At 40.8% G+C, this 20,322-nt stretch overlaps 1 protein-coding gene across 2 annotated transcripts in view; it reads right to left on the bottom strand.

Moving 5' to 3' along the window:
• Positions 1-3,737: 3,737 nt before the first annotated feature.
• The window catches only part of babam2 (BRISC and BRCA1 A complex member 2), a 53,538-nt gene continuing 36,953 nt past the window's right edge, over positions 3,738-20,322 (bottom strand). For both annotated transcript variants that reach the window (XM_003962279.3, XM_029826482.1), the window contains exons 8-12: positions 11,632-11,731; positions 8,621-8,691; positions 8,369-8,451; positions 8,117-8,270; positions 3,738-5,146 (exon numbers count right to left, since the gene is read on the bottom strand). In XM_003962279.3, coding sequence (XP_003962328.1) covers positions 5,083-5,146; positions 8,117-8,270; positions 8,369-8,451; positions 8,621-8,691; positions 11,632-11,731 — 472 coding nt within the window. In that variant the 3' untranslated portion in view covers positions 3,738-5,082. The remainder of the gene's footprint in view (positions 5,147-8,116; positions 8,271-8,368; positions 8,452-8,620; positions 8,692-11,631; positions 11,732-20,322) is intronic.

Genomic DNA, 20,322 nt, shown 5'->3' with positions numbered 1-20,322 from the left:
CCCCCCACTCTCGTTCACCCTCTGCTCTTATCTCAGTTGCTGCAACAACCCTGGTGTATTAGCCGTTTTTTCCCTCCATCATCCTGGAGGATGTGAGCCACTGGCCAATGTAGCGGCTGGAAGTCAACAGTTTACAGCAGCTCTGCAGTTTGGAAGTAAGATGCGATAGAGGCGACTTGCAAGTGAGCGGCAGAAAAAGGGGCAAACGTGCCGATTGTCACTTCTTGGTTGATGGTTGAGTGACATTAAAAAACCCCAGACTCCCACAGCAAGGTGTTTGTATAGCTGCTAATGTCTCATCGTGCTGGTAAACACGCAGAAACTGATACAATGTGACAGCAGTACAGAGTATTACTGCTTTTCTTTTACTTCAAGCATGTTTGTGTGCGCCTTAAATGTTTTAATTAAGTGACACATCTTCTCAAATCAGGAGGATGCCTTTGCTCTTTATTTGTGTCTTCTGGCTACATAAATAGTGCTCTCAGAATGGCCAGGTCTGCTATAAAGCAGACCTGTGGGTCATGTATGTGGTCCTCTGTAATGCACATTTCAAGTTCGTGCATTTACACGGTCGTCTTAGGCGGCATCACAGAATCTGCAGGAGCAGATTTTTGGACATTTCACATGGCAGCGAGTCTTCAACAACAAGCGGTACTAGCCTAAAGCCCTTATACTAAACGACTAAAGCGTCCAATCTTAACCCAATTTTAAAAGCAGATTCACCTCAATTCTTAAGGCAGCAGGATAGGATGAGAAAATGGTCGCCTTAAGAATCAAGTTGAATCTGCTTTAAAGAAAAAAACAAACTTGTTTTTCCCAAACTAATGGGAAATTAGTTTGAGGGTTTATTTTTCAAGGTACCGACCGATGACACCAACAACACTGTTTTAATATTAGCTACCCACCACCTCAACCAGTCCATTTCACCCTCTGATGGACCTCAAACATCTCAGTCTCAAAACCACCACAGGGAGACCACTGAAAGTGTACATTGACACCATATCCAACGGAATGTTAACTGTATCACAGCCACTAATAAACAAACAACCAAAAGTTTCCTTCAACACATCAAAAAGTCTCCCAAGTTTGGCCACGTGGATTTGTATTTTATCGTAGCGGAGGTAGGGGTGGAGGGATGAGGGAGTCTTGTCACATTACATGTACCTGTGTGTGTGTGTGTGTGTGTGTCTTCACCTGGGGTTGTCATCTCGGCTGACAGGTCTATCAGCGTCTACGGCTGATCAGAACACGTCCCTCAGTGTGACAGGCTGAAGTGACAGTGCTGCAATCCAGGCTGACAGCTCCTTAGGTAGATGATGGGGTGGCGGTGGCGGGTGGGTGGGGGGGTCTGGGCAAGAGGTACGACAAAAGAAGAGTAAAAGAACACACACGCACCCACACAGAGTAACTCAAAGTTAGCAAACATGCTGAAATCATCCTTCTGGTTGTGCTGATTGTGATTTATGCCATTTACATCCAGGGGAAAATGAGGAACAAGCCAACCTAACCTCTTTACATAGAGGAAAAAAATAACCTTTATTTTCATCCAAAGAAATCAGAAGCAATCAGATCCTGAAAGATTTCAACAAAGAGAAAAGAGGGAAAAAAAGGGGGGGGATCAGCCCTTCACGCTTCCAGAGCGAACATTCATTTGATCAGCTTAGCTTTGCTCTCTTTGGCTACTCGTGTATGAGGAGTAATTAGCAATTAACAATCAGTTTGACGACATCCAGGTTTTATCTATAGGAGAAGGACGGCTTGGATGCCTGCTGCCTTCCTTTAGGAGGGCATTATTCCTGCAATTCCTCAGTTTCATTAAAAAAAGAGACAGTGAAGGGCCAGAGCAATAATTCTCTAAATTTCACAACATCTTTGGGCCATTTTTTTTAAATTCCAAGATCAAACAGGCTGTAACAAAAGGCCCCAAATCCCCCCTCTGCTCTCCTCCTCCTGCTCACTCTTTCCAAAATTAGTTAAGCCTCTCAGCTCCATCATCCTCAACATGGCTCACATCAACAACCCGATGCTGCATCACAAATACGGCACCGTCTCTAAAATCCACCCCCCCCCCAGACTCCCGCCAAGATGGGTGGAGGAGGGAAGGAGTGGGGGAGTAAACGCCCCATATGTCACTCTGAATTTGTACTTACAGATGAAGCACAAAGTACCCCACAGACATGAGTTTGCGACATTAGCTCCTCCTCTTCACATAGCCAGCAGTTTATCTTTTTCAAGGAGAACAAAATCATAGGACATGCTAATCAAAGCAACAATAATATTAACAATGTTAAGATTAATCATGATGATGATGAAATGTGCAAGGAAAGTAAGAATTATATGGTTGTAACACATCTGGAGTTGAATAAAAGCTTTGTCATTGCAGAGAGAAACAATGAAACTTTACTGGAGCAGCTACATATCAAGGACGGCTACATGTTAAGGATGCAAACAATGCATATGATAATTCTAGGGTAGGAAACCTACACACAACCTTGACTGCCATTAGTGCCTTGACATATTCCAGCATTTTGATTATCTCATCCGCGCTGTTGTGCGTGGTTCACAAGGGGATGACTCAGGATTTTCAACCATGTTCCTCTCCGACCTCGCCGCTGTGCCTCATCCCCGCACACTTTGTTGGCCTTACAGATTTTTTATTACCCACATGTCAAAAACTTTCTGGCGACTACCAACCCAACTTCTGAGGTGAAGCGGGGTGAGTGATGCCAAGAGCCAACTCTGGTTTATTAGCCTGGAAGGTGCTCTTTTCTGGGCTTTAAGTGATCCTGTTTCACACACTTGTCAGTTCTCCAGGCTGGCAGGTCCTCTCTGCCTCGGAGCTAGCTGCTTATAGGGTTGTCACCAAAGCAGTTAATGTTAATCTAATGCTAATATTAATGTTTGCCAACTTCAGAGGTGTGATGTCTACTGTTGTGTGTCAGTAAAGATGCTGGTAGGATTTCAAAGATTTTATTGAAGTTCATGTATTTCACATAAAAGGAGAAGTACCTGATTAAACATTGCAGCTTTATATTTAGAAAGTAATTTGCCGTGCGCAGGAAATTATGAAGTGAACTGGACAACATAAATACCACTCCCATCAAATGAATCATTCCTCGTTCACTGATTCTGAGCTAATTTTTCCAGCCTTTAATTATTCCATCCGACCACTGAAGAGATCTGTTAAAGACGTCTGGATTAGTGGATTTGAAGTATTAGCTCAGAGGGTTGGCAGACCCCTGCATTGTGATTCAGCAGGCTGAGAATCATCTTCAAAAGGTACCTTGAGCAGCACCTTCACAGGATCATTACATGGGATAAATCCATGTTAAATTGCTTAAAAGCATGTAAAGGTGAGCCGTGTTTGGGTAGAGGCACATGTGAGAGCTGAAATGGGACCTAAGCACCCCACCGGATTTAAGACACTTTAAAAGGAACGGTTTAAAGGTCAACACCAACAACACTTCAGCACCGACTACTTCCTACTAGATCCGCTGTTAGTTGGTTCACCTCACGACGTCTTGGTGTCTGATGGAAAGAGCAGCTTCTCGTCTATTGCTTCAGATCAAGACGCGTCGGGCTGGTTTAAAGACGTCCCACCTTTAGAGTGCAGAGCTACGATATGTTGGGGAGAGTGGAGATTCCAACTGTTTAGCACTGACGCATGTTAAGATGCAACCCTTCTCTTCAACTTCCTCCCTCCAGATCTCCAAAAAGAGAGCAGCTCATCTCGCAGCTGACAGCAGAAGATTTTTTATTTCTTTTTTTCAAAGCAGGTCAGAAAAGGTTAGACCAAGAAACATGGAGTGGGGCAGTGAAAAAGACAAAAATAATCTTTTAAAAAATATTTTATTAAGCGCCTTGATTCTATTAAATGCCCCAGATACATTTACCCTATAGTTCTCAATTAGACTTGACAGTTGCTGCATTACCAACAATAAATATAGCAAAGGGCAGTGCCTGAGGCCAGAAAGGACCCCTAACTATGACCCTCATATTTAATGATGAAAACAAGCAAGAGAACACTCACTCAAACACAGGCACGTGCACACGCATGCACGTATACACATTGGGCTTTGTAGCTTCTCATTACAGAAGCACACTGGGGCTGCATTAAAACAAAAAAAAGCATCTCCAGGGTTTGCAGACACTGAGGTGACACTCAGAAGTAAAACACCATTGTCCATTTATGAAAACCCATAAAAGGATGGACATTTCCTCTTAAAAGATTTCATTTTATTTAGAAATATCGTTTATCTGAAGCATCGATAAACACCGTTTATTTTGGTGACGAAAATTTACTGGCGCCAGAATGATCCACCCCGATTCCAGTTGTGCGTTTGTCAGGCCCGAAGTCTCATCGTCATTTGTAAAATTGAACACAAACAATTCTGAAGAGATGAAGACAGATGGCATAAAAACATATTTAACGTATAAAACAATGAGTCACAGGAAGGGAAACAGATTTCTTTACTGGACATAAATGCGACACAACATTAAGAGGTACAGCGCTGTGCTCTTCACACACACAAAACACACACTTAAAGAAGCCCAAACCGAATATTCAGAAACATTTGATCATCTCTACAGGTCTGTCACAGGTAGTTACACACAAGTGTGTAGTGCACGACAACACTACAGGGGCGCTCGGAAGGAAGGCGTCTGAAGCCACACACAAATACACAACTCATTTGTGCCAATTGTGTCAGGTCATGGAGTCAACAATGATAATTCACATCCCCTTTAAATATATTGATATTGCAAGTTGTGTCTGAGTGTGATGTGAATTATTACAACTATTGCATTGTTTAGGTTTCGGTTTTTTTTGTTACAGCATAAGACAGCGCCACAAATTCTTCTAAATGTGTCACTGCAATGAAAACCAAACCAGACTGAAGTAAAAGGCAATAAATTCAAGGCTGATGCGCGGAGTCTGCAGAGTCAATGTGCATTAAGCACAATGGACTTTTAGGAGCACAGTATGTTTCACCAATTTATGTTTATGCATGCGCACGCACGCATACACACACACACACATAACCACACACACCACCGCGGGCATGTAAATTAAACTTGAGGGTGCTAGAGTTTCCCATTGGCAAATGCTCCTTCTTGGAACTGAGGGATAAAGCTCTTGAAGTATGCCCTGGGTGAGAGAGATAGAGAGACACAGAGAGAGTAGGGGAGAGAGAGAGAGAGTTGGGGAGAGAGGCAAATAAAACATCAACATATGACAGTAATTTTTCTTCAAATGCTTGACAGCAACTGAGAAATTCACTGGGTCAGCCACAGCCCCAGTGTGTATCAAAGTACAGATGAAAGGCAGAATAGATTTCGTTTTTGCATACATGACTTGATGAATCTGCTCTTGGGAGACAGAACTCAAATATTCACACAGAAAAAATAGCAACAGCCTCAGCGCTGTTCCAGTGGCGTGCTTTCGTGCATGGCTACTCAGTTCAGCATTGGATCTATTTGAGAAATTTATGGGGATGTGTGTTGATTTGGTCAGGAACATTTGAAATATGCAAGAAGGCTAGCATAAACTAGCAATGGTGAAAAAAGTCAAATTGGTTCTGGACCCACCTCACTGGGTACCTTGCTCAGTACACCTTGCCGATACAGAGTTGGAGCCCCTTTTACCTTCAGAACTGCCGTCATTCTTCATGGTATACTTTCAACGAGGTGTTAGAACCATTCCTTAGAGACTTTGATCCGTATTGAAATGAAAGAATCGCGTGGTTGGTGCAGATCTGTTGGCTGATGATGCCATTGATCTCCCACTCGTCCACATCCCAAAGGTGCTCTATTGGATTGAGATCTGGTGACTGTGGAGGCCACTGGACTAAAGTGACAAAGGGAGTGTTCACCTTTACACACTGAGGTCGTGTGTTGGTATGGGACCACCGATTTGAATAGTTATTAGCAATAGCTGTTAATGCAGCTATCTATTCACAGTAGAAGGTCACATGGCAGCAGGTCAAAGGCATTTGGGCCTGTAGTCATGGTCAAGACACCCTGCTGAAGTTCAGACTGAGCTCTGGAATTGGGAAGAAGGTGCATTGAAGGCCACCCAAGCCGCCGTCAAATGTGACCTGAATCTGGTGCGTTTCTGACACAAGTCACACCCAATCAGACGTTTTCGCATCCGATTCAGGTGACTTCCAACTGTGGTAGGTATTGGCATATCTGTTACCATGACGACAATGAACATAGAAGAGAGCAATGATGAAGCTAGCCAGTGGAGGGATAAAGTCATGGATGTAAATAATATTTAGGCGTGACACTTAAAGCCAAACCTGAAGGATCTAATCGAGCATCTCTGAACACCCGTCACGCTATAACCATGAAGCAGATGGATGAGAGCAGGAGACTAAACTAAGGTCACAGGTCACACAAAACATTTAAAAAGAAGATTGGAAAAACTTCCTGGTCTGATGAGTCTTGATTTCTGAGGGGAGGGCATTCATCTGGCATCACTAATCTGAAAGTATGGATACCTCCTGCCTTGTATCACTGGTTCAGGCTGCTGGTGGTGTAATGGTGTGGAAGACATGATCTTAACACTCCTGGAAGAATGGGAGAGTCACACGCATATGCAGCTATCAAGTCTGCCCAAATCTCCATATCTACACCTCGAAGAACAGGGCAGTTCTGAAGGCACAAGGGGATCCAAGCCTTATTAACACAGCGTACCTGTTGAAGTGGCAGGTATGTGGTTTAATGGGAATAGGACTGGTTAACTGGTTAAACTGGTCAAGGGTTGCTCCTTGCTCCTCAAGCTGGCCCAGGGCTGCGATGAGTGTGTCATGTGAAAGAGTTTCCACAATTCATTCAACCTGAATTCTAAAGATTGGAGCAAACTATAATATTAGACCTGTAACCTGTAGCTATAGAACACCAATGTCTTAACTCTGATTAAGACACTGAAAAGGTTTCCACTAAAGAATGCAAGTAAACTGGTAATGTGGTAAACTGGTTGTGGACTTGATCCAGATATGTTGCAAATTTGTTGCAACATATAATAAAAATTTCAAGCCAGCTTATATCCAGCTTCCTCTTTAACAAAGCAGTCAGGATTGAGAGTTCACCCTGGACAGAGTCAGACCCTGTTGTAGTTATTATTGATCTCTACTGAGCTGGATGAACACCTCTAACCCTCCCTCCATGAAACAGTGAAGGCCCTGAGGAGCTCCCTTCACGCACCCGGGTCTCTAAACTGCTGGACATCAGTGCTGTCTTTGATACAACTGATGACCGTCATACTGGAGCATGTCATTAGAATCAAGGGCACGGTGCTGGGGTGGTTTAGTTAATAATAGGACAGATTCCAATTTGTTAATATTAATGACTTTTTACTCTTCATATATTAGGGTTAGTCATGGAGTTCCACAAGGGTCCGTACTTGAACTAATCCTTTTCATTTTGTACACGCTTCACTTAGAAAAATTATTAGATTTGCTATGCTGAGGACACAGGTCAGTTAGTCCCAATTCAGGCTTGTCTTAGGGAACGTACATCCACTTGTGACGTCTAGGCTGGATTATTGTAATTCATTGCTATCAGAGAGTCCCAATAATTCTTTGGAAAGTCCTCGGCTGATCTAAAACACATTGAGTCACAGGAATTGGCAAGACTTTAACCAAACCTTCAAGGCCCTTAGAGGCCCAGCTCTATTATAACTGGAAAAGCTGATAGCACTGTATTATAACCAGATGAAGTCACTGGTTTGCATGTGGTTCCCAGGATCTGGATGGCTGAGCATTGAGCCATCAGCCCCCCCGCCCCCCCACAGCAGACCTACAGACCCTGTGTACTTTAATGATTTAGCAGAAAACCCTTCTCTTTCAGAATGCTTATAGTCATTAAATGTACATCTACAGTCATTACTAGACTTCTACTAATGCTCACTGATAAAACAGGGTCACCTGACCTGTAACCACCATCTTATTTATGATGTATTTATGATACAGCAACAAGATCCACTTTTTCACTTTTTGTCCACCTCATCCAGTGCAACACACACATTTACTTTCAGCTTGATGTGAATGAGTGTAATGATTGAAAACTCAGATGAATCATTCAGATATGACTGATCACTGACTGATCTACTCACTTCGCCCTCTTGGCCATTTCATTTCCGTCCCAGCGAGGACTGTAGGGATATGACTTTTGCACCTGAGAATAGAGCTGCCCGCTGTTCGTGAAGTGGTACACGGACTGGAAGGTGAGGGTGGGCTGGTCCCTGGGGAAGTACAGTGGAAGGTCCACTATGGGGGACAGACAGGGAGATGTAGAGAAGGTCAAAGATGCTTATATATCATTATATTTTCCTACATGTTTTGTTTGACATGGTTGATTTTCCTACCATGCACAAGGAAGCAAAAGTCTTTCCACATGAGTAGAAGAGTGAGCTTTGTAAATCCCTCTGCATCATACTCCACCACACCCCTGGAATAGACACGCATCTATCAGTCGCAACGCTCCATTTAACCGATTCACTCAAATAAATACAATCATTTTCAGCTCAGAGGACATGGATGAACGTGGAACATATCAGTCCGAATTATTATTAATGAAAACAACCGAGGGTCGCCGCCGTGTTCTCAGGTTAACTCACGTTCCAAAGTGGCTAAGAAAAGCAGCGATGTACTCCCTCCTCTTGTGATATCCTTGGATCACATACTGCACCTACAGAAATAAGGGAAGAGGCTTAATACACGCTGTGCACAGGTGGGTTCATAAGGAAAACTGCAAGATAAGATAATTAATATCCAGACTCCCATTGGTCTCAGGTTAGTATTTGCTCTCACACACACGCTCAACTGCACATTGGCAGGGAAACCAGTAGTTGTTCAGAATAAAAGGGTGGTCTTTTCCATTTAATAAGCATTTTGTAAACATCTCCAAAGCTAAAACATGCAGAGAATGTACGCAATCCAAACAAACCACGAGTACATGCTTGTGATTAATCATCAAACTGTGATCTTGAACACAAAATGACGTGCACAATGTGTAAACTTGTCCAGATAGGCCATTTTTTCAGTAAGGTGCTGAACTACAGTTTTTAACCTTCAATGTGTGTGTCTCTGTGTGTGTGTGTGTGTATTTTTCAAAGGAAGTGTGGACTGCTGACCTTTCCCATTCATACCATAAAAGGATTTCCGCCCCCTCCACCACCCGCCAACGCCAAGTCTTTTCATTGGCTGCAGGAAGCGCTGCATGATGTAAGACAGGTAAATCTGCTTTGTGAGAATTCAAACCTACCTGTAGATCTGACTCCATTTTATGTTTGTGCGCCTGTCTGTGGGGAGTGTGACACAATAATGACAGAAGAACTTCCTGCTGTATGATTAAGCAATCTCTCTTCCCACTGTGCAATTCACACCAACCCCAGCTTTTTAACTGTTTGACAATATAATATATAATATATGACATAATAAAACCATACTTAATGACACAATCAATCCAGTCGTTTGTCTTTGATGAACCTGTCGTATATTTGGAAAAAGTGGATCTATGTGGAATTATTTGACTTGAGCTAATGATGTAAGCTTGATATTTATGAAGAAAAGCGAAGTATTACTATTTTGCCGGTTTAAAAGTGGCACATTTTTGGATTACAGTCAGACAAGATTCAATTGTGTGAAGAAATGCACAGCTTCCTACTGTGTGACCAAACTTTTGCTTTCAACATCCACCCTACAACAAAGAAAATTAAAACGCACAACTGACATCTTTTCAGTCCTTTCATTATTAATGTTTCTGAGCTTCCCTTATATTATTTTCTACAAGGCATATGTTATTAAGTCAAACTATAATAGTTTTGTATTATGTGTCTTCAAAATCAGGATTATAAACCCTCTGAAGCTGAAAATTATATGTAACTTGAATGCATGCATCTTCCAGGCGCTGCCATCAAGCAAATTCACAGCTGAATAAATAAATGACAGTGCACCTACAGCCCCAGCATCTGGAACATTGTGGGAGGAAATAATTGATGTGTTAAAAGAACAAAAGTGGCCCCACAACCTGTGCTTGCACAATGACTGTAGAGTGGAGTGCAAAAAGTTAAACAGACATTGCAAAGGCACACCAACACTTAGACAAACAGCTAGGCTAAACCCAATGCAGAATTCGGCTAAACCTGTTCTCCAGTGTCACTAGATTTGTTTTAATGTTTGCCGAGAGGTTTTTTCTTAACCCTTATTTTCAACTACAGCCAGTTCCGACTTTTGAAAACACTCTTTTTGGGGTTTAGAAGATTTGGAGTTCTTTTTCTTTTACCAAACACACTGCTTTAACTTAATGTTTAAACTTCAAGACAAATGGAGAACACAGTATTTTAAAGTCACGTTTTCACTGTAACTATCCCTGTCTAGAAAATATGTAGATATTGAACTCTAGTCAGACAACTGGAGGGAAGGATGGACAGGCAGACAGATTTCCTTTCCAGATTCCAAATGTAAAAGTTTTAATAATTGTGGCATCATGAATTCATACAGGACATGACTGTGAGGAGTAGAATTTCAATTTGTAACAGGTTGTGTAGGGATATATGGCCTCTTGTTTTGAGAGAAATTATCCTCCATCACGTCTATGCAAAAATCATAACACTACCTGTCCACTTGCTGAGGCTGAGGACACAGACAGCTAGTGGACATTGGCCAGTATGCGTCCAATTATAGATGCCAGAGGCATGGAGGCATGTGCATGGATGCGCGCGCAAGCACGCACACGCGCACACACACACACACACGCACACGCACACGCACGCACACGCACACGCACACGCACACGCACACACACACACACACACACACACACACACACACACACACCGTTTGCTCAACCAGAGCTTAAATCCATGTCCATGTCTTATGTCCAATAAATGATTCACTCCTACAGACTGATAGTCACATAAACTTAAATAAGGGTGGGAAATCTTTCAGTCATTTAACACATCCCTTATGTACTCGTGTGTGTGTATGTATATATATATATATTATGCATCTATAAATGCATCTGTTTCAGTATGCTTCTGGTATTTAATGATGTGCTGTAATATAGCACTTCATTATATAACTCTGTGCTTCAGAGAGTAGTCTGATACTTGACACTGGTCTCTCTCCGCTGCACTAGTGTAGTGTTCTATTGTGCAATATTACACTTACTGCTGCCTCCTGCTCTCTTGAGTCGGCAACTTGCTGCACTATTCTTTTAATACAACTTGATACTTGGGTACTCCAGTAGCATGAGGACCCACTCCGATATAGGAATGAGCATCATATCAGTATTCAGGCCATTTCACAGCTCTGGTGTACATACCACATAACGTATAATATATATTTTGGTTTGGTTTGTGTAGGCGTATGTGCAGGTTTTTTAACTAGTAAGGTACAACAACAGATGCATTCCAACATATGGAATGCATCTATACACACCTCCTGCATTGATTACCCACTGAGGTCCCTGTTCTAATATTCAATAATATTATTATTCCAGGTTTGGTAGACATCATTATGCATTATAAATAATGATTATGATAGGCTGTGACATAAAATATACAAATACTGATAGAGACTGTGACACAAAGACTATTGAAACGTGGACTAAAAAAAGGATGTTTACCTTGCTGGTGAGTAACTGACACACTTGAGGAACATAGTCAATTAGGCATCCTCCACTGGGGAAGGCTGGGATATGAAGTGCTGAAGAGCCTCCCAGGGCGCTGATGGAACAAACAAAGACAGTGAGTGCAAATACGCAAACACATTAATGTGCTTTCTTTGACATCACAACACAAATGTATTGAAAAGCATAGGTAGTTCATCCAACACCCACATGGATGTGGCATTATTTTCTTCACAATGTTACTGATGTGTTCCTGCAGCACACTTCCTTCAGTGATTACTGTATGCTTGTTTAAACAGGAAATCTGCAGCCCCCCAATGACTAACCAACCGAAGAAGTCACTCCCTCATTTTTTCTGATCCGGAGCAAAAAAAAAGAAAAAAGAAAAGGAATACCCCCAGGATGGGTTAAAGGTCTCACAGAGCAGCTTATTGGCTTTTAATGCTCATTTTAAGATCTATAGAGGACTGCTTCCTGCTTTCCATTTCTATTTCTATCTTCATTAAAGCAGTCACAGGGCATTTAGAACTGATTATATCACTTTACAACAGATGACTGCTGTTTACTAGGTTAAGCATCGTATATATATCCTACATCGCGCCACATTATGTCAAATGCCAAAGGTCGCATTTATTGAAACGTGGCCCTGAGGGTTTCTTGTGTTCATAAGAAGGTCTGTGCATAAGTACACATTTGTATACATATGGATAGGTGTATAACTATGTGTATAAATATTTACTGTTGATATGGGGGATTATGAGGCATATGAACATCAACTTGCAATGATTGTAAGGCGAATTTGAATGATTATATGGTATGATTTAAATTAGGTTGCAGAAATACATCATGGTTGTGGTATTAATGATTCTTGACAGCTTGGAAGAACTCCAAAAGACACAACTAGCGCATAAACAAGAACATTTTTTAACCTTTAATGGTCACAAAACCAAATCCCATCCCTGTGCCTCACATTGCAATTCGAATGATGCCGGATGAGTCGCTACAGTTCCAATTTAAGCTTGTATAATCTGTCTATGCGCAGGAATTACAGGAACCCAGAGAAGTTTGGACTGTTGCACAATGATTAACATTTCCAAAGAAGTGATGTGAGAGTAGGGAGGTGGGCCACTGCCCTGTGGACACAAACTTACTGTTATGGCCAGAAACCACAGACGATAATGGAAAAGAATGTTTTACCAGGGGGATGAGAAGGTTGGGACAGGGCCTTTCCTACTCGGGGACCTCAGCTGTGGAACTGCCTGCCTGGAAATCTCATTGTTGTTTTTATTGTTAAGCACTTTGTAACTTGGTTTTGAAAGGTGCTATAGAAATAAATCTATTATTATTGATAGTGGTCAGATTTACAGTCTGAGGATACAGATGTGGTTGACCGCTCTTACTCACATCTCATGTCCAAAAAGTACCTGACTCTCATCATCATTTGAATTTTAGAAGCCTTTTATAAGCCTTTTACCTTCAGGTTAATCTTTTAGCTGACTGAATACGAATACAGCCTTAATTAAATAAATTCACATGAACTTTTAGCTATTTCAGGGTCAAAATCCTTCCCCCAGAATTCCACAGCCTCAATTTAAAGCAAGCTTTGTGCACATAATTATTATTAGCATGCGCGTTTCTCTGCACACCAACAAATGGTCGATTGGAAATTACTTACAGCATTGAGCAGAGAAGCCTTTGAAAATGAAAGTCTAAACGATGCTCATCTATCCACCCACAGATCTAAGAATAGCTCTGTATCATTTGGATGGAAATGCGGACAGAGGCACAAAATACATGGCAGTGTGTTCGTCACTCTTGTCTCAATAGAAAGAATGTGAACAAATAGGCAGTTTTAGTGGTTTATTCATTTTTTTCCCCAATTGATGCTCATTAGATGCCAGCCTGTTGTGCTTACAAAAACACTTTCTAAGCATCCCTGAATCCCTGGTAACAAAAATCAACTGATTATTAGTTTTATATGAATGCTATTATTCAATAAAGCCGTGAGCCAGTTTAAACCTCAAACCTCTTTTAAAGAGGGTGTCAAACAGCATTTGATTTATTTATTTACTTGTGTATTTTTTCACCTATTGGCCAGTTGGTATTTCATTTGTAGCTTCTCAGTCATCTTCTGCAAATGTTTTTCTACATTTTACACTTTTGCACTGTAGCATATATATATATGTTTTACTCATAAATGTACAATACATCTAAAAAACCTTTCAAAATAAAACCACACAGGAGTGAGGTGTGGTGACTGTCCTCACTACTTTTTCTGTTTTTAGATAAAAGGACAGTGTTTTACATTTCAAAAAGATAATTCAGTAATTCAAGACAGTTCTATGGTGCCTGGGACGTTTAAAGGAAGGATCGACTTTTTACTTTACTTTATCTCTCTTGCCCTTAATATGATGATGGTCAGTTGTTCCTGATACAATTTATTGTACTAATTTTTTATATATTTTCTCAGGAAGCACTTTATTGCCGTAACTGCATTTTCTTTTGGATGGGCAAAGGTTTAGACAGGCAGTGAAATTGTTGTCTGATCCAATGGCACCCTGAAGACTTGCTGCTGAAGTCTCTGCTGGTGATGCAGCCTTTGACACTACCCACACGCGTGCTGGAGTCATCATACACAAATACATCCTAACATGACCCCTGAGAGCAAATCAGCACACAGTATGACATATTTACAGTAGACACTGGGTGTACAGGGGTGCCCTGTCAGTTAAAATAAACAAAACACAAAGAACTGTAACTCAGATAGGTGGTGGTGGGGTGTGTTAGTGTACAGGTGCATGTGTTTGAAACTCAAATCTTAATTGAGCATTATTATATATGAGAGTTTTTCCACTGCCTTTGTTTTGCTACAACACAGAGCTTCCTGTGACTCTGCATGTTTTCTGTTAGGCCTTACACAACACCCCACATCTCATTTTTTTCTCTCTCTTTGCTGGATTTAGCACCAGAAGTCAGAAATGTTTGTACCTCTTTCTACCCAGAAACAGCAACACTGCTACTACTACTGGCTTCTATTTAAAAGAAAAATAAAAGTGTTGAAAACCTCAGGATTCCAGGAGCCAAAAAAATTACAGAAATTGTTAAAGGGAAAAACAAAGAAAAACCTCTGTTTCCTTTTTACAACATATCACCCAGTATGTGACCAATGTTCTATAGCATGTGTGTGTGTGTGTGTGTGTGTGTGTGTGTGTGTGCAAATGGTTGTGTGACATCACACTGTGTTGTGCTTTATGGTGTTTGACTGTGGACTACATGTATTTTTGTTATTGTCAGTTATTCTTTGTTCTTTTTCAGCAGTAAATGCTAGTCAACAGTCAAACCAGCTGTCCGTGGACAAGACAACAAATTTACAAGGTTGAGAACACATTTCTGTATTTTAAAAATAGCCTTTTAAAAAATAGCACTTTAATAGCCTGTCTAATAGCCTAAATTACTCTAATCTGCCTGTCAAGCTATACGCTTATTATGGCCTTTCTTTTAAATCATACAAAGATGGTCAGATGTTTTGTAAAGCTGTTAAACCTACAGAGTACAGAGTGCAGCGTACTGTATGATAATCAAGGGCACTGAAGTTATTATAAAAGTAGACAGCAACTGGAGAACGCAACATCACAGCAAGCATAATGTTCAAGGAGACAAGGAAAAAGCGCGGCTAAGACAAGGAGTGCTTGCTGGTAGGACTGATGAGTGGGTTTGTTAGGTTACTGGTGAATTTATTTTATCAGACTGTCAATTTTCTGCCTGTGACATGATGTGCATAAATCCTTGAAAAATATCTGATAGAAATGCAGATTTTCAAAGGCTATCAAACAACTCTACAGGAAAAAGGACACACACAAACACACACTGTACACCCACACAGACAAATACATACACATTCCCACACATCAGTGGACAGGAATGCATGCAAGTACACACAGACACATGCACCCAAAGGCAAATGCAGATACAAAAACATAAGTGTACTGCAGCCTAAAACTGTCTCTCTGTGTTGATTTTTCTGGGCTCCTAAATCTGGTTTGGGGGCAGAGACGGTGCCCACTCAATTCTTTTATGCAATGCAGCAGGTTTTCTGGGGAATGGAGAGGAGCAGTATCCAACTCAACTCTTGGGTAATCAGGTAAATGAGAAGTAAATGTGGAAATTAACTTGGGGATGGGTCAGGTTGCAAAATGATCAGAAGAGACGCAAAATCAATCATACAGTTTTGGGTGGTGGTTGATGACAGTTGGAGAGACGCATTAAACAAATTGTTTCATCATCAACGATCCCAATAATTGAACTCAGGAAAAAGAAACGAGTTTAAATGTGAAATTATGGTTGACATTTTTGTGAAGTCTCTTCACTGTCTTCAGCTACAAGCTACATTTTATCAGGGAAATTAAATCTAAGATGAAACCATTTCACTGTAAAAAAAATATTTCAATGCAAACATTTTATCTTCTACAATATCATAATGTACATCACTTCAGAATCAATAGTAAAATTGACAGTAAAAACCATGTAACATTTTAGGTTTGTCAGCTGTCTGCTTGCAAAAATAGTTCAATAAATAACATTAAAATCATACACGACCTTGGCTTAAAATACAGTTTTAAGAAAATTTTAACTAGAAATACTGACATGTATAATATATTATGTACTCAAAGTTTCGTTGAGCTTGTTCAATCAACCACGGCATGCAATTATCTAAAAATAATTTCAGTTATAGATTTACTTTTTTTAAAAGAAATAAAATAACAATTCCAGGATCCAATAGTTTTTAATAAACTGCCTCTCATAAAAGGGGTCATTAGTCCTATTCTATTAAATATTTCAATTCATAAATTAGTGAATTAATGCCCAAAGGTATAATCTACTGCATTCGATCATACTTGGGATGTAAGTGTATGTCGTATGCTAACCACAAACATGAACAAAACAACCCGACCACCCCTCAGTCGCTGTCCTCTTTTCAATGCTTGCTGTTGCTGATTGTTGCCTTGAAACAGAAAAAAGTTCTTAGACCATTTTTCCAGGTGGCTACGTTCACAAAGTGCCTTCTTGTAACGACTTAGTGTAAAAACACCTTTTGTTTGAGTGCTACATACCGCCTTAATACCTCCTCCTCCCACCAAAAAAAACCAAACAAAACACAAAACCTTGAAAACCATTCCCAGACCACTGGCTGCCCTTTACCAAAAGGCATATGCAGGAAGTGTCAGTCAGGTAGCTTAGCATTCAGTAACCAAGGAGACAGACAAGTCCTTTGTTTTTAGAAATCGCAGTCATATATTCAAGCACAATGTGAAGTTGAATAAGCATATTTCTTAACCTACAATACTTGCTGGACCTGAAACTAAAACTTGAAAAAGTACTCAATGACTACATTTTCAAATACAGGTACAGGTACAGGTACAGAGGAAATCACATTTTTTAAAATTACAGACAGTTATGGACAGCTCAGAAAAGAAATTACCATTGCTCAAATCTACAGGTTGGTGGCTTCTAAAAAAGATCAAGGGAGACATATGTAACGCACAACTCACTCCGTACTATGTAACCCTACCTCTGGTGCCACTATCTTAGAAATGTATTTAAATATGAAAACCCTGTTGTATTTCTTTGTTTTTCATTTTTTTTCCTCTACAAAAAAGTGTGTCATCACTTAGATCTATAGAAATAGTTTGAACTGAGAATGCATTCTACCAAAAAGTCTCAGGAGCAAATCAATTTATCAGCTATTTAACACACTATTCACATTGTTTACAGACCGAGAAGCGAACAGCGTGGATTTACAAAGCTCATTGCTGTGTATCTCATATTCTATTCTCTAGGCTTCCTGTAGAACATTACATAAGAGATGAATACCTATGTTAGGGCAGGTGAATCTATATCTTTCGCTTTCTCGCTCACACACAAGAAGATTTAACTTCTCCTAATCAATAACTTCCACCAAAAGAGAGGAGTCAATATCGTAGTCTATGTAGACTGTGCATTATTGGTAAAAATGTGGGTGTCTGTCAGGATATTTCAACATCTTTTTTGCTGCTCTGTAAGGCAGAAAACATTACAGTGATCATCTGTTTGAAGACAGGGGAATAAGAAGTAACGGTAAGAAAGAAAGAGGAAGAGGGAATAGAAATAGAGGTATAACACCGTAGCTCAAGGGGCTTATGAACATTTAGATCCAAGCTCCTACAGAAGGAAAGGAAAAGTGAGATATCAAACAACTCAGGAGTGATAAAAGAGAAGAGTAGAGAGGTGGAGGAAAGAGAAAAGCAGAGGGAAGGAAAAGCTCTCCTATCCCATGTGTTGTTTTTTCTCTCCTCGCTGTGTATCAGTCGAGTGAGGGATGACCTTGCTGGGTAGAGCAGCGCTCTTCTTTCTCTTTCAAGTCCCACTCACTTTCAGAGTTCCCTTTGAGGATCAGCCAGAGGGATCAGGAGAGGAGAGGGGGTGATGGAAGAATGGATAAAGATGGAGAGGAAAGAGACAGGCAGCAGACATGAAAAATGGGATGGAGGGGTGCAGAGACAAGTTAAAAACTGAGAAAACTAATTTCTAAAAGTCAGATGGCCAAAAGGACAACAGGACTAACAACCTGTTTGTCACATTTGGGGACATCTGAATGCAGAGAACGCAGGAGGCCAGCAAATGTAAATAGAAAACTAAAGTATATTTTAGAGGATATGTTTAGAGTGGAGCTTTAGCATTTTATGACCAACAAGACGAGAGGGCTTCCCCCGAATAAAGAAAACAAAAGGAAGTAATAAAAAAAAATCTGCTTTTAGGCCGTAATGACAGAAAACTAATGATATAATCAACATTGAATAAATGTAGATGGGATGGCAGCCTGCAACAACACTGAAATCCAGCTGTGCCAAACTAAATCTGGTCCAATTTCTGTGGCTGTCCACAGCTGCTACAATCACCATTTCATTTAAACCAGAGCTGATTTAAACAATGTCCAGAACTGTTTTGATGTGAATTCTATTTTGGCATCATATGTGTGATTTACTCTAAATAATTGTGGACACTTGGGTTAATGCACACACTCCTGAATGTCACTGTCTCACTCGATAAACAGAGAAATGTGCAGGAACGGTGCAACAAATGAGCTTTCCTCTTCGCTGGAGACAGAGACAGAGCAACTACGCAAGGCCAAAGACTAACAAGGGTCACTAAGGACAATGTGGAAAACTAACAGACTTGCATCAACATATATCCAGCAAAATGCTCACACACTTCTGCATGCTAAATTGAACAACCACAATAAATACAATATGGATTTGTTCATGAGTGAACTCGCACACACATGCAATCATTTGCCTTTCAACAACAGTGTGCAAAACATACATTTTAGCCCTGGGTCATGAATTAACACACTCCCACACAACTGACGAAGAGGTATACAAAAGCATGTGAAAAAGCACATTCATACATGGCCTTGATATGCATTTGTGTAAAATCCTCACAACAAAGACACTGAGCAGGGTAAGAATGCTTTTAAGTGAGTGACGTCTCACTTTGGCACTGTTACGCCTCAGCATTTGGTCTTTTGGGGGGTTTGAGGAGGATTTGTTTTGCAGTTCCCCCTTCCCAGCAGATTACCCTCCATTCCCTGCATTGTAGCTTCACCACTTCCTGCTCTTGACCACACTGCCTTTATCCTCCTTCTGACTGTTCTTCACACTATTCACAGGCAGAGGAAGAGAGGCTTGAAAACCAAGGCGACAACTTCAGTTTGGTCTACAAAAAGTACACAATGCACGCAAAATTGCATTATTCACATTTCATTTATATCAGGGTATCGGGGTTAGAAATAAACAAGTGTTTTAAGCCCTGGAAAACTTGACGTTTATATAGGGTACAAATGTGGCAGGAGACTTTTGTTGTGTGTGATATAATCAGGGTACTATAGCACGGCTAAGGACCTGATGAAGTTCATTTTATGTGTTGGAAGAGAAATGAAGCCATGGAAAATCTAATTAAAGTAGCAAATGGTTTTGAGTAATATTTGAGTAAAATTGAGAAAAAACAAGTCAGAAGATGGTTCATAGTGTAGAGGAAAAAACAGAATGGAGACAGAAAGACATGAGGATGAAAAGAGCAAGGAATAAAAAGAGGAACTGAGGAAGAGTGGTGGTGATGGCTGTACGTGGGGGAGGGACAGGGGTCTCTTAACCTGGTGCGACGGGGCGTGTGCTTGTAAATAAACATCAGCCTGAGAATATTCCAAGCACGAAAGCCCAGACCGTAAGGCCCCGAGGTCAGAGTGGCCCTGTACCTGGCTCACACATACACACACGAGCACTCACCCACGCACACACACATACACACACACACACACACACACACACACACACACACAGAGCACAAGCATCTATACCTCCAAATATATAACCCTCTATAAAGATAGACTGCCAAATGTACATAATGGTACAATTATACATACATTAAACAAGCAAGATAAAAATTATTTGAACAGGCAGGCAGACTCCAAACACACACACACACACACACACACACACACAGGCGCACACACATTAAAAATGCATGCAGAAACATAACCAGAGTACAGAGCATGTGTATCGGTGGCGCCCCAAGAAGTCCGCAGACAGCCGTTAAATGACCTCTCTCGTTGGTTGGGAAACTGGTTAGTGGGGTTGTTCAGATGGTATATCT

Source organism: Takifugu rubripes, chromosome 2 (assembly GCF_901000725.2).
Source record: "Takifugu rubripes chromosome 2, fTakRub1.2, whole genome shotgun sequence".
In the NCBI taxonomy this organism is placed as follows: Eukaryota; Metazoa; Chordata; class Actinopteri; order Tetraodontiformes; family Tetraodontidae; genus Takifugu; species Takifugu rubripes.
This window is presented reverse-complemented; position numbering and strand designations above follow the sequence as displayed.